Here is a 23,935-nt window from a genome sequence, read left to right on the forward strand (position 1 = left end):
TGCATCGGCAGGCGGACTCTCAACCACTGCGCCACCAGGGAAGTCCTGCCAGCACTGTTTATTGATAGTGGTTCTATTTAGGTGTTAATAATGGGAAAATCAGGACTAACCAGGGATTGGAAGTTCAGGTTTCTCATTTTAACTTACTATTTCTAGTAATAAACTAATTAATTTTGACATGTTGCATAACCAGAATGTTATTAACCAGTCATATTTCACATTTTTTGTGTTTATAACACACAGATGATGTTAATTACATGTACTGAATTTAACAACTTATATCAGAGATAACCTTCAATTTGTGAGTTACCATCTGTTTTGGGCCAGAGAATAGGAATTTGATACTAAAGCTTTTTCCTGAACAGCTTGTAATGAGAGCTGTTTATATATTAATTACTTAATTGAATTATTATGGATTTTAATGTTTTAATTTTCAATCAGTTTGGGGCTTATTGTGGTGACATCTGCTCATATTTTGATACTTTATGGTGTTTAGCGGTTTTATCATAGGGCTCTTTTGGGTTTACAACCCAGTCCTGAAAATAATTTGCTGTCTGCTTCAGGTGTCCTATTTCATCTCCACTACCGAATTTTTTTCATAATGAAATGTATTTTTATTTTACAAGCAAAGTCAATATTCCCTTGTGCCTGCTTCAGTCTGGTGCCCTTTAATTTCTATTCAAAGAGCTATAGAGGAATTTTGTTTAAATCTTATTATTTTCCTTCAGTGGTAGATTTTTTCAGTTGTCCTGGTTTTATCTTATATATCCTTATGTTGTTTAAAAATGTACTGTAATGAAACTTAAGGGCCTATGAACCTGCTCGTAGAATCCTTTTAATCTCCTTTCTTTGAACAGTGTAACTATAAATGTGACTCAGTGAGAGTAATTTACTTGAATTTCCTTAAAACATTTCAGGAGGTTCTGTATAAATTCACTAATAAGAAACACCTTCATTCATAGCCTCACTTATGGATTTGAATTATATTAAACCTGGCACCTTTTTATTATCACTTAAGACTATTGAACAAGAATTTAGAGAAAAAACAGGCATTTAATTTCCTTAGTTTTTGAGCTTGTAGATAATTTAAACCCTGTAGGAGACTGGATTCACTCACAACTGAAGACAGTTTATGAGGAAGAAGGTAAATATCATTAAGTAGATCCTGGTTGACTGCTTACTGTTTATACTGAGTGAAAAATAAAAATGAGTTTTTGATATGAAGGATTATCTTATGAGATATACCCCTGGCTTCTTCAGAAATCCATGCAAGTGGAACCCCTGTGAAATGGAAATGTAGGAAAACAATAATGTAAAAGTTGAGAGTCAGTGCTTGCTTTCGCTTTATTTTTAGGGAAGCCAAAAAAGGAAAAAAAGATTCTAATGTTTCTGTGTTTTTTTGAGCACATAAAAAAGTGGATATCTGCACACAAACATGCATGCCGTGATTATTGTAAACATTTGCCCAAGCAATGTCTGTAATGTCAGAAAAGATGTCTGGAGCATCTTTTCTTCTCTTAAGGGTGTGTACAGTTTAATTTATTGCTTGTATGTGATACGGTCCCTAAAACAAAGATATTTCAAGTGGGCATTAATTATCATTGAATGGTAGCAGGAACAGTATCTGAGCTAAAATCGATTTTATTTACTTTGAGACTTTTTCCTTACAAATCTCTACATGTACCATAATACTGACTGGCCATTTTAATTTCTCCTTTTTCACACTGCAAATAAAACTGCATAGTTTGTGTTAAAGTTTTAGGACAGAGATTATGAAACAGTAAAATGTGTTAAGTTTGAGTTGGGATGAAAAAGAAAAACAAGAATAGGACAGGTCAAAGGTGAACAATTCCCGAAGAATTTTAAGGTGTTTTTTGTTGTTACTGTTGTTGCTGTTGTTTTTCACATCTCTCTGTTTCTCACCAGGCAGGTCCCAGCAGACACTTGGCGTTTTATATGATCGGATGCTGGGGAGCCCACTGGTTCAAAGGTCTACACATGACGTCAGCCTAAAGGTAAACGCCTGGCGTTGATCTTTGTCTTTTACCTGAAATTCGTTTGAAGCTGAGCTGCGTTTTGCCAAAACTGAACACCTTCTGTTTTAAAATGCTTTCTTTAGAAGGAGTCTGAGGTCTTTCTCCTTGCTGAAGTTGAAGGTAGTAGATGGAGCATCATTAAATAATGATGGGCTGTTTAGTCCATTCTACACGACAGATTGGCCTGTTACTGCCTTCTAAGAATTGTGGATACTGAACCAGCTATTATAAACTTTTCTGGGTCTTACCGGAAGCAGAGGACACTTTTCTAAAATCATTCCCTCTTGTCAACACTGTGAATTAAAATGAAGCTGCAAAATTAATTATAATTGGGCACGTGAGTCTAGATCTTAGTTGGCTCCTGTATCTTAATGCTATGCTTTATTAGTTTCTTAATATGATTTGTGTCTGTCTGCAAACTGATTTACTACTTAACCTTGAAACTTCTTAGAAGAACACGTAGCTTACTATTTATAGATCTAGTGAGAGGATACGGTATCCAGAAGAGCAAACCAAACAATCGTAGATGGACAGGCATCAAGAGTTGAAGCCCAGGGAGTTCCCTGGCGGTCCAGTGGTTGTTGGGACTTCACACTTGCATTACAGGGGGCATGGGTTTGATCCCTGGTTGGGGAACTAAGATCCTGCAAGCCGCATAGCCAAAAAAAATCAAGAGTTGAAGGCACATTCCAAACTAAAACTGATGGCTCCCTTCCCCATCTGCTACCAAGAAAAAGTGCTGTTATCTTTTGGTAGATGGGATTTTAGGGTTTGATTTTATCATTAACTGTTTTGTGTTTTCTGGTTGTTTCTTCAATTTTTTTAAGTTAAAAAACCGATAGAACTTTTGTAATTTTAAGAACATCAAGATGGAAATTTGGGGAAGATTTTTGCTCTATTGTTTTAAAGGAACCAATCAGGACGAAAATGATAGACCCAGATTTAACCAAAGTAAGAATCTTAGAGGGGTGGGATAGGGAGGGTGGGAGAGAGATGCAAGAGGGAGGAGATATGGGGATATATGTATATGTATAGCTGATTCACTTTGTTATAAAGCAGAAACCAACACACCATTGTAAAGCAATTATAATCCAATAAAGATGTTAAAAAAAAGAACCTTATTGAAGTATTTTTGTTTAAAGCCAAATATATAACAAGGTAAATATGTACAGTTGACCCTTGCCTGGGTTTGAACTTCACAGGTCCACTTATACATGGATTTTTTTCAATAAACCATGGACTACTGTATACAGTCCATGGTTGAATCCACAGATGAGGAATCATGGACACAGAGGGCCAACTGTAAAGTTATAAGTGGGTTTTCAACTGCACAGGGGCCAATCCCCCTAACCCCCATGTTGTTAAAGGTTCAACTGTATTAGAATTTCAATATTTTACTTAAATATTTGAAAAGTTTAGTTTGTTTTAAAAAATAAAAAATTATAAAAGGTTAATTGAGTCTGTGACATCAGATGTTGACATCCGTGTTGTAACATGAATCCTTTTTTTATGGCGAAATAATATTCCATTGTATGGACGTACCACATTGTGTTTATCCATTCATCAGTTGACGGACATTTGAGTTGTATTTACTCTTATTGAGTGGTTATGAATAATGCTGCCATGAACATTCGTGTACCGGTTTTGTGTGGACGTATACCTTCATGCCTCTTGGGTGTATACCTGGCAGTAGAATTGCCAGGTTGTTATGGTAACTCTGTTTAACATTTTGAAGAACTGTCCAACTTTTCCAAAGTGGCTGCACCATCAGTCAGTATGTTTTGAAATGCAGTTGAACCATATTTTAAATGTCAGAGGGAAGAGGAGGTCTGTTGCTCATTAGTGGTTTCGATTGTATATTAATTCAGTATTTAGGGAACGTAAGCTTTGCTTGAATTGAATTGAATTGGGCACACGCTGACTTCCTGCTGTGTGTGAGGCATTGGTGTTTAGCTTTATAGATGACTCTGGAAATTTTTGTAGCCTTTAGCTCCTTGCACAGTTTATACATGCAGATGGTCATTTGGGATCGTGCTGGGAAATGACACACTGTTGCTTACCTACCACAGGACCCATGGTGCATCCACGAGCTTGGGAGTCATCTGTATAAACCACATGCCCTTCCTCTCTATGTTGGGTGCTGTGCGTCAGAAAGTGAGGGCTAATATCTGTTACCCTTAGACTTACCTAGTTTCAGCAGGTGCCTCCTTTGAAAGCCATTCGCAGCAGACCGTGGCTGTGGTGTTTTCTTGGCTCTTCATTTCACGGTGGTTGGTGTGTGCACAAGGAACATCCACATTTCGGGGCATCACCTTCAGGTTCTCAGACAGGAAGATTTCAGGCTGGGATGCGACAAGGCAGGTGTGCTCTAATGTAGAAAGGAGGAAATCTTCAGGAGAGCGAGCTTGGCAGACCTTTTCTGTCAAGGGCTAGAGGGTAGATATTTGAGGCTTTGTGGGCCAGTGGTCTGTGCTGCAGCCGCTCAGTTCGGCCCTTGTTGTGTGAGAGCAGCTGCCGATCTCACACAGATGAACAAATGTGGCTGAGTGCCAACAAAACTTCACTGACGGACACTGGAATCTGAATGTCGTATCAGTTTCATGGGTGGCAAAATAGCATCATTTTGATTTCCTTTTCAACCATTTAAAAATGTAAAAGCTATCGATAGGTCACAGTCCTTGCAGAATGCAGCTGCAGGTGGGAATTGCCCTGTGGGCCACAGTGTGCCCACCTCGACCTAGAGAAGCACACCTGTTTTATGTCTCCCTCTTCTGACTGCAGCCTTTGAGTTGGAGGACATCCGAGGTGCAACTCTGCAAGGTCTGTGGCGTGCTTAGGACAGCATCCAAGTTGTGGTTACTCGACGAAAGCACTGCAAATTCTCAGGGGATCAAGACTTTTAGGAATCTGAGGGCCTCCCACGTGAAGAGCGGCTCTGAACTTGTGTAACCGCCCCCACTCAGATGTTCTCAGCCCTAGGCAGTTCCCCGCCCCTCCCCAGGGGACATTTGATCACGTCTGGAGACGGTTTTTCAGGGAGATTGAGAGCTTCTGGCATCTAGTGGGTGGAGACCAGGGATGCTGCTCTATATCCTCCAGTGCACAGGGCAGCCCATCCCAGAGATTTATGTGGTCCCAGAAGTCCGGAGTGCTGAGAGTGACGAACCCGACTCACTGCTACTGTCACTACTTTATTTTGTGTTTTAATCTTAACGGTTTTGTGGCTGTGGAAATTTAAGATGCCGAGCATTTGACTACAAGACTGAGTTCCTGCGTTTGCTGACATAACATGAGGCTCATTGAACTCTCAGCAGATACTTGGGTTCATGATGCTTTAAGTATTTTTCTTTTAAAACTTTTTTTGTTGTTATTCATTTAAATTGAAGCATCAAAATACGCTTTAACACCAGGATTTTTGAGACGCAGTCTACCTCAAAGGGCAAGGCATCGCCCGCCTTAATATCTACGGAGAAAACCACAGGGTTTATTTTTCAGGACTTTGGAGGTCACCTTATATGAGTAAATGACCTCACTTATGACTCCACCTACTGCAGAAAAAGGAATCATCAGGGCCCAAATAAATCCTGCGTATGTGAGTGAAAATCACAGTGTCTTAGAGGTTTCATAACCAGCCTGTACATATTACTGAAATTTATCTGAGGGCCTAGTGCACATTGTAAAGAATCCAATTCCAGCCTCTCAGTCTTAGAGATAATTAAAATCTGTATGTTAATTTACAGATGAATCGGAAGCATTAGCTTACAAGACCAAAGTCATTAGAAAAAGAAGGCAGACTACTCTTATGTGGAAGAAGCAGCTGTCTGTGTCTCCCAAGGCACTTTGCTTTGAAGTCTTGGGTACCTGAACTGGCATTTCACTGTGTAGAGGAGAAGACTGTAAAACGATAACTGTGCTATTGGTCTTACATGCATCGTCTGGCTCCGTGATGCAGATTTTTTAGCAGTGGTTTGCTGTTACTGGGTGGAACATTTTTTAGAAAGGCTTCCTTCTGGGTCTGCCTCCCGATCAGGCAGAGAAGTGTAGGGTGGGTAGGGTTTGCGGCTCAGAGGGTTTGCGAGAGGACCCGGTGGCCGCGTTGGAGATGCACACGTGGTCTTGGCGGTGACTGCAGGACGGGACGCCTCTCTTGTCACGTCAGCATCCTTCATGGCTCTGCACACAGGATTGGGATGAAAGGCCCCAGCCAGCCGTTAATTAACCCAGAAGGGCAGCCAGGCACAGGAAGGACCCTTTCTGAATGCCTCACCCAGGGGATGTTCTCGATTTTGTGAAGCGCAGCATTATTTTCGTAGCCCAAGAAGACTCGCTTCTCTCTGCCCTCTCAACCCTGCGGCTTTATTTCCTAGTTAGCTGGGTTGCTCTCATAGTGATGATTTCTGAAGACACTGCCAGATTTTAATTACATTTTAATGAATATGAAAACAGTTCATGTTCATAGGAGAAAATTTGGAAACTACAGAAAGGCACGCACACGTACACAGGTAAAATTCCAGCATGATCCCACCCCTGGAGAGATGGGTGTACTATATTATATTTATTATATTTTTTATATCTTAGAGGGTATCTTTTGTGTGTGTGTGTACAAAATGAAATTTAGCAACATGCACATTCCATCTTGAAACCTATTTTTTTTCATGTATCGACGTATCATGGACATTTTCTCCCGTCATGAAAATCCTTTTGAGGACTGCATCTTACTACACTAGTTCATTCTTATATTTAAATGGCAGTTCCACTGCTAGGCATGTGAACTCTGATAATAAAATAATAGTTCTTTGATTATATTTATAATTTTGGACAATTTGACTCCCAAGTAAGTAAATATAACTCTAAAATTAGTGAAAAATCTTACCTTTGGGGGGATTTTTTTTCTTACTGTAGAATAACAGACATACTCATTGGTGAATGAAGATATGTCTATTAAAAAAAAAGATGAAACCACTGTTAACATTTTCCTGTTCCCTGCCCAATCTTTTCTATGTATATATTCTATAATTGGGGTCCAACTGTAAGTGCCTTAATTTATTGAATCACACTCAGACTGTCATTGGACAACAAAATAGCTTTCAGTAGCTTCAGGGGCTACATATCGGCTTCGTTACAGTTATGCCGGAAGAACAGGTATATGCAATGTATAAAACAAGCCTGCTTCATCTCCACGATAAGCTGGGTCCCCATCAAGATTGTACAGAAGGATTTATATGTAAATGTTGATGCGTAAATTAAAACTTTGCATCTTGAACTGACTGGGAAACCCCTGGGAAACTCAGTTTCCATTTGAAGAGAGAAAAACATTATGGATAAAGCAAGCAGGGAGGTGAGACCCACTGCGTTCCAGTCAGCAGAGAATTTGTGAAATGCGGAGAGAAGAAAAGCGCCTTGTTGCGATGAGGTAACCTCTAGCAGAGTTTCCAGCTGCTCGGGCTCTGGGTCCTCAGTCTGCACGGAATCAAGTCCCAAAGTGCCCTGAGCCTCGTCCAGAAGATTACTTTAAGGGATGGATTCTTCCAGCGTGAAAGCCAGCAGACTAATAGCAGAGATAAGCCATGAGACAAAGTTTCTTCAGTCCCTGATTTAAAGGATTTTAAGAGAACGTTTCGTAATGGGACAGACTGTTACAAGAGAAACTTCTGCCACCAGTGATATCAGCCGAGCACCACGCCCCCGCCCTGTAATCACTGTGCGCTCACTTCGCTGTTCTCTAACCAGCCTCCCCTCCCGTTGGCAGGGAACACGCTTGCCCTTCCTGTCTTCCTCTCGCAGAGCCAGCTCTCTTGTGATAATATCCTTTAAGATAATTAAAGCGCAGTGAAGAGTTTGTTGTTTGGGGACAGTCCTCTCCCTTCCCAGAGCACGAGAGCCTATGAAATACTGTACGTGCATACTCAGTACCACGAAACCCTCAGACACCATTTCTCCTGCAACTGAATTTTGAACTATTTTGTGAGCAGGACTGACTCATACGAGTTTTTGCCACCTTGAAGTTAAATCGTGAAAAGGAGAAATACTGTAAATAATAATGATAAATAATCTTCCCTTTAGCTTCCTGATGGATTTAACCCCGAATTATTACGTATGTTGGAATACTCATCTTGCGTGGGGCAACTCCAGGGATGTCATCCGTCCGCACTAATTTTTCCTCCTTCTGTAAAGAACAGCGAGGGAATGTGTAGCTTTACCTCGCGGTGAGGGCGGTTATTTCTTTTCTGCACAGTCACAACGCCAAAGACCTCAAATCAACCTAACTGGAGGTGCCTCGAGTCAAAACTGGGTCAGGCAAGAGAATAAACACAATTGCAGTAATTAAGAGCCCTTTTTCATTTTTTTCCTTCTTTTGGAGGCCGAGGAGGATCTGCCGGTGCTGAAAAAGCTCTCCTTTATTCTAGAGCTGGGAGGTTGGAAGGCATCCACGGGTGTCGTCGGGTCTTGAGCCGGCCACGGCCGCTGCTCCGGAAACCGGTGAGGTGCTGCCGTGGGAGCTGGCCCTCCGGGTCTCCGTGGTAGAAGTGCCGGGCTGAGCGTGGAGGAAGGTGCTTTCTCGGACGGGCTCTCGACCTGCCGCTGGCCTGTTGACGCGTCACCCGCTGCCAGCTCTGAATCACTTTGGCGAGGGTGCTGTGTTCCTTGGGCCCTTTCAGGGGGCTCTTTGCTTTGGGGATGCTCGCAGGTAGCCGAGTGGGAGTAATAGCCGTCCTGCCTCTCTCCTGTGCACGGGGCCCTGACCGGGAAGTTTGTATACAAGCTTCGCGTCCTCACCACCTCTGCCGGGTGGAACGGCTCTCATGATCCTCAATTTGGAGAAGGGAAAACTGAGCCACGTGACTCACCCTGCAACCCACAGCTAGAAAGGGATGGAGGTATGATTAGGAGTCAGGCCACCTGGCTCTGAGCCACGAGGCCCCCGAGTCCTACGTTTTGTGATCTGCTCTGTGGCTCTGAGGACGTTAGTTCCCTTACCTCTAGCCAGTAAGTCCGTGGACACTGGAACCATCACCGTGGTGTACCCCAGCTTTACTGCAGCCAGTACAAGCATTTCGAGCTCCATATCACGTGCCCACAAAAATCGTCCTTGGCAGAAGGGACACAGGCCAACTTCACCCGCACCTCACAGCCCGCGGTGATGGCACGGAGGGCCGTCTTCCCGCCCTGGGTCCCGGGGAGCACTCGGTACGTCCTTGAAGGTGACCCAGCACACCCCACCCCACCCCCCGCCCACAGCTCCTTCCTTTTCTTCCTTTTTCATGTTTCTCCGCCGCATCTTGTGTCCGTCAGTCAAGGACTCACTTTCCCCCTCTTGCAGACCTTCCCCCCTCCTCCCTGACCTAGCCTCCCCTGGAGCCCTGCTGCCGTGCCTCTTAGCACCTTAGGGTATAGGCTCGGGGCTTTAACTACAGGAGCTTGTCGTTATTTGCATAGACATCTTACTGACAGCTTCAAGGAAGCGGTGTGTGTGTGTGTGTGTGTGTGTGTGTGTGTGTGTGTGTGTGTGTGTGCGCGCGCGCGCGCGCACGCGTGCGCGCCTGCATCTGAATTTGTGTCATCCCCGCTGTTGCCATCACCACACCTTGAATGTCGTAGGTGCTTGGTAATTGTTTCTATCATCACTTTGTACCTCATTTATCTCAAGTGCCGGAAAAGCAGGGTGAAGCATTTGCCCGTGTTTCGGTTTGCAGCGGGGTTACAGTGAAAACGGGACTGGGGTCCACGTGCTCATCTCACGGGAGGCGTGGCGGCTTCTCGCTGTGGGGTCTTCCCGTCACAGAGCGTTTCTTTCTGAAGAGGTGTTTGTAGGCAGCAACGTCCGGCCCTCATGGTGATGGAAGAAAGTCCGTGGTGAGCGTCAGGGCTGTGCTAGTATTTGCAGTGGCGGAGCGCCTCAGGGCTGACAGAAACCGCCTCCCGCCTGCAGGATGGAACGTTGGTTCTCATTTCAGACGCACAGAGACAGAAAGGAGGCAGAAGAGTGGTTCCCAGGGCCTGGGGCCGGGGGGCCGGGGGACAGAGGTCGTTGGCGGTGATGAAGTTGTGGAGGTGGGTGGGGGGTGGCTGCCCAAGAATGGGGATGCCCTCGATGCCACCACCGGGTGGTGCTCTCCAAGATGGTCACGGTGGTAAATTAAATGTTGTGTATATTTTAACACAACTGAAAAAACAGAACAAAACAAAACACCAGACCTGGGAATTGAGCCACTGACATAGATTTCGCTTGTCTGTGTCTGGGGTAGAGAAGCCCGCGCCCGTCCCCGAGTGAATGGTGTGCCCGGGGCCGAGCTCGCCGGCTAGGAACTCACCGCCTTGCCTGCTGCTACTTCACACCTGCGTTAAGAGCTGGCTCACCTTTCAGCAGAGAGAGCGAGGAGGGCTTTGAGGAGACGTGTTCTTAGAGCCGGAATCCCAGTTTCCTGCTGAACAGGAGGAAGGCGCCCTTCCTTCAGCCTTGGCTTGCGGGCTGCCTCAGAAAACGGCGCTCCACACGGCCAGATGGCAGGCGTGGCACGAGATGTCCTCACTGCCACCCACACCAGAAACTCGGCGTGGGGAGGGACCCCCGGACCCTCGGCTGAGAGATCTTCCAGCCCAGCAGAACTTTGAATAGCACTGTCATACCAGCACGTTTATTTATTATACATGAAATTATACAGAAAATCCCTGATTTTAAAAAATCCATCATTTTATTCTAACATCTCTCTCTGGAAATTGAACCCTTGTCTTGGAGAAAAGAGGATAGGTAACTCTTTTTCCCAACCTTATGTAGATCTTGGCAAAATTTGTCTAAAACAGTAGCTTTTGCCAAGTGAAGATCAGCCGTTTTACTCATTTGAGTCAAAATAGTGACGTTGACCTAGTAAAATGACAGCAGCCACCTTCAAGCGTGTTGCTCAGAGGTATCACAGTTAGACACCAGTTAATTGTTGGTTTCTCTTGATTTTGGTGTAATCAAACCCAAAGCGTTGGAGTGGATTGAATGTTGCCGCGGTTTATGGTCAGTTTAAAGAATGTTCTCCTGTGTGTATTGAATAGTCTCACAATATACATGCACATTTCAGTTCACTAGTCACTGTAAATCCTTTTTTTGGAACTAGTTAGGTTTTAGAAGAAGTAGTCATTTAAGAAGTTTAAGCCATTTAATTTAAGAAGGTGTTTTATTGGTGGGGGGGACTTTGATCCAATTATTAGATCAGGTTTTTTAAAATTAATACATGTATAGGCATACCTCATATGTGTACATACATGTACCTCATATGTGTACAATCATACCTCATAAATGTCACATGTTGTACTTCGGAGACATAACGTTTTTTACAAATTGAAGGTTGGTGCCAGCCCTGCAACGAGCAAGTCAACTGACGCCATTTTTCCAACAGCATTTGCTACTTTGTGTTTCTGTGTCACATTAGGGTAGTTCTTGCACCATTTCAGACTTTTTCATTATTATTATATCTGTTATGGTGATCTGTGATCAGTGATTTTTGATGTTATTGCAAAAAGATTACAGCTCACTGAAGGCTCAGATTTTGTTTAGCATTTTTTAGCAATAAAATTTTTAATTAGGGTATATAGCTTTTTTTAGACATAATACTGTTGCACACTTAATAGACTACAGTATAGTGTAAACCTAACTCTTACATGCACTGGGGAACCAGAAAAAACCCTGTGACTCACTTTATTGTGGTGGTCTGGACCTGAACCCACAATACCTCCAGGTGTGCCTATGTTGAGGTGGACCAGTCAGTAGAAACACATGACACTCCTGTGGACCAAATGGTATCACATCCCTGGTTCTATCGCAGGCTGGGGATGCTTTTTGTTTTCTTTCCTCTGCTGTTTACAAATCAAAAATCCTTTAAGAAGTTAAAACCATATTGGGGAAATCATTCTGATCCTTGGATCCTAACTTAAAATTTCAGAGAGAAGATGAATCTGGGGTCAGAAAGTAGAGAGCTAGAGCTTCAACAGAAATTTTCTTAGTTGGGAAAAAGGCTGATGCATAAAGAAAAACAGGGGAACGGACTAACGAAAGTCGTCCATAATTCCCCTCTCTTGAGGATCTTAAATTCTCTCGCTCCAGAGTCCTGTGCTAACGCTTGTGCAGACACTTCTAATATATATTACAGACACTTGTGGGGTGGGGAACGTTGAACCAGGCTCTGGGTACAGGGGTGTCGTCCGTATGTATCCAAATACCTTCTCCGTAGAAAGCAAGAAAGATCTGGATGCTGAAAGACAAATATCAGTACTTTCCTTATGAAAATGTGATTTTGTGGAAAGATTTTACATAGACTATTTGAAAAAGCCAGGCTCTTATGGTGCATTTTAAAGGATCCTTTTTAGCAGCATGGCCGTTTCATTAAGCAACGTCTATGAGCTAGCTCCACGGTGTCTTACAATTTTATAAATGGAATTCATTTCAAACACGAAATGCTTAGTTTTCCTGTATAACCGTTGTTCTCAGCCATCAGCAGTTTAGCCATTTGTAATATTTAGCAGTGTCTGGGGGTGTGTTTGATCATCACAACCGTAGGGGATGGAGGGAAGGTTGTGCTGGCGTCTAGTGAGAAGAGGCCAGGGATGCTGCTAAACATCCTACAGTGCGCAGAGTGTTCTCATAACAGAGAATCGTCTGGCCCCAAGTCAGACTCCCTGAGGCCGAGAGACCCTGTTGGTGAGATTAGGTTTCCCTGTTTATAAGTACTGAAAATGACAATAAAAGAAAAGCGGGTTAGGGGTGGTGTCTATTCAGGCTGCTCTAACACAATACCATAAACTGGACAGCCTAAACAATAAACATTTATTTCTCACAGTTCTGGAGGCTGGAAGTCCAAGATCAAGGCACCAGCAGATTCAGTATCTGGTGAGGATCAGATACCACCATCTTCTCTTCCTGTAGGGTTTACACTAGACTGTAGTGTATTAAGTGTGCAACAGTGTGTTCTTACATGGCAGAAAGAGGGAGAACGCTCTGGGGTCTCTTTTTTATAAGGGCACTAACCCCTTCATGAGGGTGGAGCCCTCATGACCTAATCACATCCCAGTGGCGCCACCATTTACTGTTTACCGTAGAGAGAACCTGAAACTGAATTCCTCGTGAGAACTGAGTCGACATCGTTACTGCCACTCTATATCATCAAAAGTCTCTTTAGGGACTTCCCTGGTGGTTCAGTGGTAAGGAGTCTGCCTTCCAGTGTAAGGGACTCGGGTTCGATCCCTGGTCGGGAAACTAGGATCCCACATGCCGTGGGGCAACTAGGCCTGCACGCCGCCACAACTGGAGAGGAGAACTAGAGAGAAGCCCACATGCCGCAACTAGGACCCTATGCGGCCAAAAAAAAAAAAAAGTCTCTTTAGAGCTACACTATTCTGCCGTACACATCTTTGTTATTTGTTCTGTCCTTTGAATAATGTTTTATTTTTTCCCTTGTATATGCTCTGATTTCATAGCTTTTTATTTAGTCTCAAATATCTTCCTAATGCCATCTTATATGTGAACTCCCCAGAGTTCAAGCAGACATCTCAGGACAAATTTATATAGATATATATGTTTTGGGTTTTTTTTTTTGCGGTATGCGGGCCTCTCACTGTTGTGGCCTCTCCCGTTGCGGAGCACAGGCCCCGGACGCGCAGGCTCAGCGGCCATGGCTCACGGGCCCAGCTGCTCTGCGGCATGTGGGATCTTCCCAGACCAAGGCACGAACCCGTGTCCCCTGCACCGGCAGGCGGACTCTCAACCACTGCACTACCAGGGAAGCCCTGACAAATTTATATTTTGACTGTCAAATTTTCTTTCCAGTATCTACAAAAGTACAGAAATACCACCTAATTAAGCGAAGAAGATAAGTATTTTTGCATGACAAAATTCTGGTAACTACAAATTAAAATCTTGTTAAGACGACATAGTGAGACCTGGAGTGCCCCAAGAGGCCACTGTATTAGTTATCTGCTGCTGCATAACAAATGACCACAAATTCAGCAGCTAGAAACAACACGTTTATTCTCTCACGGTTTCCCAGGGTCAGGAGACTGGGCACGTGCAGGGCTCCTCTGCGCAGGGTCTCGAGAGGCTGCAGCCACGTGGCGGCTGGGCTGCATCCTTATTTAGAGCTGAGAAGGGAAGGATCTTCTTCCAAGCTCACACTGTTGGCACAACTCAGTTTTCCTGTGGTTGTAGGACTGAGGCGCACAGCTTTCTACAGACCGCCCTCGGTGCCCTGGGCGGTTCATGTGAACGCCAGCAGGACAGTCTTTCTCTAGTCCAGTAAGAGTCTTACACAATGTAATGTAACAATTACAGAGTGACATCTGGTCATCCTTGCCGTCGAACCTAGCCAGGGTGTGGCATCCATCTCCTTTGACGTATTCTGTGGGGTAGAAGGGAGTCACAGGTCCTGCCCACACTGGCGGGGAGGGGATTATATCAGGTGGCACTCACTGGGGGGCCATCGTGGGGTGTGTCCATCGTGACGACCTTCAATTCACATCCTCCCAACTCGAAATGTGCATTTTGTCCTTTTATCGTTTTCTAAACAAATGGACATTTAATGGTAATTCAATAATGAGAGATTTGCCACCGTAAAGATGCCTGAACACATATGGCATGGCCTCTGAAGACAGTTCCCAAACAGCCTGAAGTGTTCGGTATTGATGACATAATTGAAGGAAGTTGTGGCCCTTCTCGGCCGCTGCCGTTTGGAGTGAACGCTCTTACACATGTGTGAATTCTGCTCTCTCTGTGGATAAAAGAGTTCTGTTTGATTGACTTCTGTTGTCTTGGGCCAGGGTGCTCATAGGTCTGACTTAGGATTGTGAAGAAAATACGGCTCTTTTCTTACTGTCTGCCTCAGACCCAGAGGCTTCCGAAGTCCCCATCATCCCCTCACTCCTCCCCTAGGTTTCTACCTGTCTTCCCGTACTGCGGTCTCGGCCAGACTGATGCAGCCAGTTCTGGGGCAAACTACAAACGATGTAGGTTCTCTGTGTCCATGGGCTGGCTTCCTGACACCTGGCCTCTGTATAGAAGCCACGTCAGGGTGACACATACGCTGACTTAGCTCTGCACTGATGTGTGTCTGCCTTCTCAGGGCCGTGTGCACCCTGTAGGTTCAGTGACGGTCCAGTTCATCACTGAACTTTTATGGGTGGAAGGTGTTACGATTAATCACTGCTTCAGAGCCACAGGTGTTTTCCAGACCATACAGTCGCCCTGCCTGGGGGTGTCGACGTGCCTACTGGCCCGCCCGGTCGTCTTCCCCATCTGTCTAGGGAAGGGTGGTGGCATCCAAGGTGGCCGCGTCTGTCCCGCTGCGCATCAGGATCCCATGCAAGCTCGCTGTCAACTGCCTTGTGACCATAACGCACACGGGATTTTTAGTGAATAAAAAAATCAGTGTTTGTTCTCGTTTTCTGTGGCCCCTGAGCTTGTCTCCATTAGTGGTTTATATATGAGTCCATCCCAGCATTATAAAATACACCAACTCATCTTTTTTGGGAAAATTTTCACCTGTATGAATGTGTCTACACACACACACACACACACACACACACAATTATAAAATCCTTATGTAATCACAAAATACAACACGGGATCAGGCATTAATTACCTTCACATGTACAACATCCTGAGTATTATATTTTTCAGTCATCTCAAAAAGAATGCAGTGAAAAACAAAAAACTACAGGCGGTGTTTCACAGCTCTCTTCCACTTTCTCCTCCCAGCTTGCTCACAGAAGGTGGCCCCCGCTTCGTGAAGACCTCATCGCCGTGAGGTGAGGCTAAGATGAGCATAACCAGTGACGAGGTGAACTTCCTGGTGTATCGGTATCTCCAGGAGTCAGGTAAGAGGGCGGCCTCCTGTCTATAGGAAATCACCTTCCACATGCCAAGTGCAAAGCGAGCAACCATTCACTGGTCGAACACCCAGGCTATAGAAACAGAAGAGCTCAGAACACTCTTGTTCAGAGGATTACAGGGGGGAAGAGAAGGTTCAGGGGCCGTCCCATTCCTGGGGTGGGATGAGGCAGCATGTTCTTCTTTCCCTTGACATTTCTGTTCACGTGAAATCAGATTGGAATTAAGATCAAGAGCAGTTGTGATAGATATGGTGACGGGCGGGGGTGATTGGGGTTCTTGGCCCCAGCACAGGGAGGGCATTTATGGGCCGGTGTATACATGTGGTGTGTATATGTGGGGGTGGGGTGATTTGGGGTTCTTGGCCCCAGCACAGGGAGGACCTCTATGGGCCGGTGTATACATGTGGTGTGTATATGTGGGGGTGGGGTGATTTGGGGTTCTTGGCCCCCAGCACCGGGATGGCACTTACGGGCTGGTGTACACATATGGTGTATTTATATGGGGGTGGGGTGATTTGGTTGGGTGGCTTGAACAGAAATATATTGTCTCAGTGTTCTGGAGGACAGCAGTCTGAAAGCAAGGAGTCAGCTGGCGTGGTTCCTTCTGAGGGCTGTGATAGAGTCTGTCCCAGCCTCTCTCCCAGCTTCTGGTGCTTTCCCAGCTGTCTTTGGCTCTCCTTGGCTTGTAGGTGCATCATCCCGTGATACATACCTTCACCTTCACGTGGCATTCTCCCTGTGTGCATGTACCTCTCTGTCTAAATTTGTCAGGTTTCTCCTTTTGTCAAGACACAGTCGTATTGGATTAGGGGCTCACGGTATTCCAGTACGACCTCATCTTAACTAGTTACATCTGCAGTAACCCTTTTTCCAGATAACGTCACATTCTGAGGAGTACTGGGGGGGGTAGGACTTCAACATATGAATTTGAGGGGCCAGTTCAACCTGTAACAGTTTGTTCTGTGCACATTTAAGCTTTATACACTTGGTGTCGTGTTGTATATATCCTGCAACTTGATTTTTCAAGAAGGAAGCCAATTCCCAGGTCCCACTTGCCAGAAACACACATGCTAGGACTCAGGGTGAACCAACTGTGGGTCCCTGGGACGGGCTCTTTCAGGGTCAGCCCAGAAGGGTGCGATGGGCAGGCCTTGCAGGTAAACCAAATGGCTCGATTCTTATTCTTGAACACATTATTCACCCATTGGAAAAATGGTTATCCTGGGGCTTCCCTGGTGGCACAGTGGTTAAGAATCCGCCTCCAGGGCTTCCCTGGTGGCGCAGTGGTTGGGAGGAGTCCGCCTGCCGATGCGGGGGACACGGGTTCGTGCCCTGGTCCGGGAGGATCCCACATGCCACGGAGCGGCTGGGCCCGTGAGCCGTGGCCGCTGGGCCTGGGCGTCCGGAGCCTGCGCTCTGCAGCGGGAGAGGCCACAGCAGTGAAAGGCCCGCGTACCGCAGGAAAAAAAAAAAAAATAGAATCCGCCTCCAGTGCAGGGGACATGGGTTTGAGCCCTGGTCCAGGAAGATCCAACATGCCGCGGAGCAACTAAGCATGTGTGCCACAACTATTGAGCCTGCACTGTAGAGCCACGAGCTACAAGTACTGAGCCCGCACGCTGCAACTACTGAAGCCCGCAACGCCTAGAGCCGGTGCTCCGCAACAAGAGAAGCCACCGCAGTGAGAAGCCTGTGCACCACAGTGAAGAGTAGCCCCTGTTCGCCGCAGCTAGAGAAAAGCCCGCTCAGAGCAGCAAAGACCCAATGCAGCCAAAAAATAAAATAAATAAATTAGAAAAAAAAAAAGGTTATCCTGGGCAAAAGGGATGAAATACATCGGGCATGTAGCATGTTATAAATAAACCTCTCCCCAACCAAGCCTGGATCTCTCTTTCTGCTAGCGACCCCAGCTAGCATTTTTCATGGAAAGTACACGTTCTTTCTACATATACACTCGAACCTTTGGATTAGCTTTTGCCAGAACATAGTATAAAAAGTTGATAAGCACGTGAGCCATGGCTGCTGAGCCTGCGCGTCCGGAGCCTGTGCTCCGCAATGGGAGAGGCCACAGCAGTGAGAGGCCCACGTACCGCAAAGAAAAAAAAAATTGATAAGCAAAACAAAATAGACACTGCCTCACCCCTGTAAATCAGGGAAATCACCACCGCTGCTCTGTTACCTTAACCTCAGAACTTAACCAGGGAATCTCTCACCTGGAGTACAAGTGTTCCCCTAGCACTGATCTGATAGATTCCCAGAAACGATTGTAAGTGAAAGTTCCATGTACCACACCCTGTCTCCCTGTAGACTTCCAGCATTGAATTTGGGATTCTTTCCTTTTAGAAACACCTCCTCACAAAGATAGGATGAAGGCAAAAGCACGGTCAAAATGTGTAGACAAATCACACGCTAAAATCCCCGTCCCTCTGTCTGTGAACATCAGGGTAAATAAAGGGTGTGAAAGAAAGCTTTTGTGTAACCCAGAGAAAGGTTTCTCCCCGTGGTTGGTTCCTAGAGCCGTGCCGCAGGAGCGTTGCTGACCTCTTTGAATAAACACAGAAATCTCCATTCCTCCCCCAGAAAGGCGAAACTTCCTTTTTTGGTGTTTGTTTACATTTGTCTCACATTTGTTGATAAAGTTTCTGTAACCAGGCAACTGAGACGGAGACTTGGGAGACAGCAATGTATAGAATTTCATCAACGCTGATTGTATGTAACCTCTGCTGAACTGCTGTCCTAATTTGTCAGACTCCCTAGAGAAAATCCCATAGGTTGAGTGAGGAGTTAAGAGATTACTCTGTGTCCCTCTGATGACTGACTCGAGTACCCCATGAGGACATGCTCAAAGGAAGAAATGCCTAATGTGTAACTGTTCATTTTGGGGTGGTTTTACATGTTTATCTCAAATCTCAAGCTTTGGTTAAGCATATATTTATCGAGCACCCACCAAGTGCAAAGAGCGCCTTCCCCTTGGCCTGTTAATGTCTCCTTTCTAGTTTTTCAAAAAAAAAGAAAAAGAAAAGAAAGAAAAAGGTCTCTTGATTAAGTATCTGTGCTCTCTCTCCTTTGCCGCCATCAAATGCATTCAAGCTAAGTCCTGTATTGTGATAAGTGATTCATTCCTCAACCCCTCCCAGCGTGGCTTCTGTACTAGAGGTTGAAAGTTCTCTGTTGTGAAGTCTTCAGTAGTCTTCATCCTCAGGTTGTGTGTAGAAGAAAGTGGGTGCGGAGGAGGCCGGAGATGGTAGGTGGTGAGGACCCCGCAGTGAGGCACACCCCTGGTTCTCTGGTAGATCTGCCCACCACCTCGCAACCAGGAATAGACTCAGAGTGTTCCACGCCCGCTCTAGGGACAAGTTCCCTGCAACCACGGGCACTCCTGCTCCTGCCACCTGAGCCGATGCAGAGAGTCCTGCACTAAACGTATCACATTATCAGGTAGGATGCTTTCGGCTGCAAGTAAGATAACGGACAGGACATTCATCCCCCCAGATAGCAGGAAGGCAGGGTATTGAAATGATACTTTCCTGAAAGTGTTGTGCAAATCCACGTCTCATCTCTGCAAACTCAGGAAAGAATCTTGAAAATGGGCTTGTTTTGTGTTTCTGCCCTCAAGAGGCAGAATTCGTGTCATCTTGGACTCTTCCCTGACCTTCATCCAGCTGTATATATATTCCACAGCCTTTTCCTTAAAGGCTTGTTGTCACTGTTCGTTGTCTGAAGCAAGGGCCATGCCCGTAGAAAGCACTCCCTAAATACTGTTGATTTGTGACATCTCACAGTTGCGCTGCATGGCAGCCTGATAAGTGAAACTGGTTAGTCAGCAAGGCTTTTCAACTCAGCAGGAGGAGATTTTGACCAGCTCTGGCACCAGAGTGGCTCAGTTGGTTTTTGCATGAGTTAACGGTAGTCCAGTTTTGAGGGCTAGGAGTCTGTTGGCCTCTGCCTTACAGGGATTAATCGTGTGGTCAGATCTGCCGTCTGGGCAATTGTTAAGAAGCAGATTGTGGCAGAGCGTCTTTGCCACGCAGCCCATAATTCCCTTCATGATCCGAGCAAAGGCTCACTGCCCAGCATGCATAGAAGCCAGTACTATGCCAGCAGCTTTTGAGAGAAGAAGGAGGTCTTTTGCGAGGTCAACCTGCAAGGACACAAGGGGCAGGACTCACACCTGTCTCCCTGATCCAGGGTTTGGGGCAAAACTCAAAGGGTTGGGGGAGTTTTGAACTTGGAAGCCGACTGGCTAGTCTCCAATCAGTCCGTACAAGCTACTCGCACTGCTGGAAGCCAGGTTTTCCTCATTGAAGGGTTTCTCGCTTCATGAAAGGCTCTGGTGGCAACATTTCTCTTCTCTGAGTTCCACACACTGAAGATTCTTGGTTCCGGGGTCATCCTGGAGATGGGTTCTCGTGTTGTGCTGACACAGGGCTGTCTCTGTAAAATAACTCCAGGTTCGATCAATCAACAAGCTGTTTAAGAAGGCAAAGCCCGTTTGAGCCGGTCGGTGTTTTCTGTGTTCTCTCACTGTGGACGCGTGTCAGCCTGCCCGGGCTTCTGCGAGCAGCCCCTCCGGACCATCCGATAAGTGAGTCTCTGTAGGCACATTAAATATTTCCTCTGGGGCCTCATCCTCAAATCTAAATTATAAAGAAACATTGTTCTCCCAGATCCAGTGGGGCAGGGACCCAGTGGACACTAGCATTGGTGGCAGGCAGCTCTTTACACAACCAGGGGGTTTACCTGCCAGGAGTTGCCAAGGCTCTGGTGAAGGAGGTGAATGAATGGCTTTGGAGATCTGTCACGAACAAGCCCGAGTGTCTTTGTTATGTCGTGTGCACAGGACCAGCTCCATGACGGATGGAGGGAAAGATGGTCTCATATGACGTTGGGTCAGTGTCACCATTAATTCTGGAAAGGAGAGAAGGTCTGGGGGTTTGGGGCCAGATTCTCCATGACGTTAAATCGTGACAAGACCTTTTTCTCGTTCATCTCAGTGGGCAGCCTTGGAGAAGACAGACATGACCTTTCCTTGTTAGATGTGGCTGCTTCTCCCCTCCCCACCCTCATCTATACCATCTTTTTCTTTTTCTTTCTTTCTTTTTTTTTTAATGTAAGGTATAATTTTCATGCCATAAGATTCACCCTTTTTGGAGTACAGATTTGCAGTGTTTGCCAGACGTTTACAGTTGTGTAACCACCAGCACAGTCGAGATACGGAACAGCTCCATCACCCCAAAAAGTCCCCGGTGGCCCTTCCCCCACTGCAGCCCCTGGCAGGCACCGCTCTGCTTCCTGTCCCTGTAGTTTTGCCTCTGCAAGAATGTCTTAGATGTGGAATCTTACAGCAGGGAGCCTTGACAGTCTGGCCTCTGTCGGTGCGTTTGACGTTCGTTCACACTGGTGCATACGTCCGTAGTTCCTTCTTTATTGCTACGTCATATTCCATTTTAGGGGTGCAGGGTGGTTAGCCCTTTGTCCCATGTGAGAACATTTGAGTTGTCCCCAGGTTTTGACGATTACAGCTAAGGCTGCTACAGACGTTTGCATACAGGCTTTTGTCGTACGTGGGTTTTCATTTCTCTTGGGTTGGTATCTGGGAGTGGGATTGCTTGGCCGTGTGACAAGCGTGGGTTGAGTTTATCAGAAGCCACCACATCCTCTTCAGTCTCACTCCGCAGTGAGGCACTTCACAACCATCAGTGGTTTTATAGGTTTGATTCGCGTTGTATAGCTAATTGGTGCCTGGGGCGCAGGACATGTTGGAAAGTAAGTAAAAGGACACTGTGCCCCGCAGATACATCTACAGGATACTGATGAAGTTTTATACTTCCTCTCAGGGTTTAAAATTAGCCTTCGTGAGCCTGTACCGGGGTCACGGTTTCCACAGATCTGCTGAGTGAGAGAACATCCACCCGTGGACACCTAGTCCTCCTTAAACGTGCACCTTTCTGCAGGAAACGAGGGAACTCTGCCGCCTGGCCAGCCCTCCAGTGGGTAAGACCGAGCCTGTGGGCAGGACATACGTCCGTCTGGGCCGGCTTCCAGGTAGATAGCAGGATTCCTGCCGGCAGGGCCCCAGGTAGGGCAGATGCTAAAAGTTTCCATGCATTGATTTGACTACACACCCGAGGTATTAATGTCATCGAAACTTGGGGAAGGGTTTCTCTACTGTGAGTTTTGTGACTGACATTTGCACACCATGAAGAACAGACAGAGGCTTAATCAAAACCACTTGACGACTGTGGTGGTAACTGTAACATTGAACACGGAACACAAGTGAGAAGTTGTTTCCCTAATGTTTTGTCAGGTGCGGGTGTGTTACCAGGCTGCGTGTCCCCAGTGGCTGTCATTTTTAGCATTTTAGACAGTAAAAGGAGCTTATCATTATGATAGATGGTAGAAAGTCATTTATCGTATATCACAAATCATCAGGATGGTGAACTTCTTGCTTCATTGTGGAGATTTAAAGACTTCCGAGTAGGATTGAAAACTCCTCCTACGCTGGAATTTACTTTCTGATCTGTCATGATTCGTGGTCGAGAGGCCAATCTCTTACACATATGTATCGCCTATGTTAGCATTGCTTTATGTGCCTTATTCTCAGAGGAGCATCCATGGTTTTCAGAAGTAAAAGTCTGGGGCTTCCCTGGTGGCGCAGTGGTTGAGAGTCCACCTACCGATGCAGGGGACACGGGTTCGTGCCCCGGTCCTGGAGGATCCCACATGCCGCGGAGCGACTAGGCCCGTGAGCCATGGCCGCTGAGCCTGTGCGTCTGGAGCCCGTGAACCACAACTACTGAGCCTGAGCATCTGGAGCCTGTGCTCCGCAACGGGAGAGGCCGCGACAGTGAGAGGCCCGCGCACCGCGATGAAGAGCGGCCCCCGCTCGCCGCAACTGGAGAAACCCCTCGCACAGAAACGAAGACCCAACACAGCCCCCCGCAAAAAAAAATCACAGTGGAAGCAACCCAGTGTCCATGGACAGATGAGAGGGAAACACAGTGTGGTGCCTCCATTCAGTGGGATGTTACTCGGCCTTAAGAAGTAGGGACCTCGGACCCGTGCTACCACGGGGATGGACCTTGAGGGCCCTGTACTCAGTGAAGTAAGCCAGTCACAGAAGGCAGATACTGTGCGGTTCCACTTACACGAGGTCTCTGGAGGAGTCACCTCCACACAGACGGGAAGGTGGGTGCCAGCAGGTGAAGGAGGACGTGGGGAGTTAGTGTGGGACGGGGACAGAGTCTCCTTTTGGGAAGTTGAACAGGTTCTGGAGACGGTGAAGATGGTCGCACAGCAGTGTGAATGCGCTTCATGCCCCTGAGCTGGGCGCTTTACATAGGTAAAACGGTGCATTTATATCATGTATATTTTAACCACAACTTTTAAATAAATCACAGTATTATAGGTAAGTTTTGTGTGTAGAGTATTTCAGAGTTTGGAAAATATGTCTCAAAAGGAAGATAAGAAGCCACTTAAATTCCACAGTAACATTATTAACACTGAAAGGCTTTTTAATAGAACTGTACAGCGTTTGGGGTGAGTCCTTGGCACACATGGGGTCTTTTTTTGTGTGTGTGTGGTACGCAGGCCTCTCACTGTTGTGGCCTCTCCCGTTGCGGAGCGCAGGCTCAGCGGCCATGGCTCACGGGCCCAGCCGCTCCACGGCATGTGGGATCTTCCCGGACCGGGGCACGAACCCATGTCCCCTGCATCGGCAGGCGGACTCTCAACCACTGCGCCACCAGGGAAGCCCCTACATGGGGTCATTTTTAAGCTAGGTTGGTATCCTACAAAAATCTGGTTATTTTTTAAAAATAATACTGAGAACAGCATGTTTTGCAATAGCAGTATACTGGAGATTTCCCCAATGTCTGTGATTGGCTAAACAAATTGTGGTGTGTCCATATCCCAGAGTCCCACTCAGCAATAAGTGGGAACGAATTATTGATACATGACACAGCCTGAGTGAGTCTCCAAGGAGATGTGCTGGAAAAAACAAGCCATCGTCAAAGGCCGCAGAGTGTATGGTT

The 23,935-nt window shown here is 46.2% G+C and overlaps 1 protein-coding gene across 2 annotated transcripts in view; it reads left to right on the forward strand.

Annotated features, from left to right (window-relative positions):
* Positions 1-15,799: 15,799 nt before the first annotated feature.
* Positions 15,800-23,935, forward strand: part of TBL1X (transducin beta like 1 X-linked) — a gene marked incomplete at its 5' end in the record, with an annotated part of 51,560 nt that continues 43,424 nt past the window's right edge. The window contains one exon of one of the 2 annotated variants that reach the window (XM_079728258.1): positions 15,800-15,887. In XM_079728258.1, coding sequence (XP_079584384.1) covers positions 15,830-15,887 — 58 coding nt within the window. The remainder of the gene's footprint in view (positions 15,888-23,935) is intronic. The other variant, XM_079728257.1, reaches the window with a different exon arrangement.

Source organism: Hyperoodon ampullatus (assembly GCF_949752795.1).
Source record: "Hyperoodon ampullatus genome assembly, chromosome: X".
Taxonomy (NCBI): Eukaryota; Metazoa; Chordata; class Mammalia; order Artiodactyla; family Ziphiidae; genus Hyperoodon; species Hyperoodon ampullatus.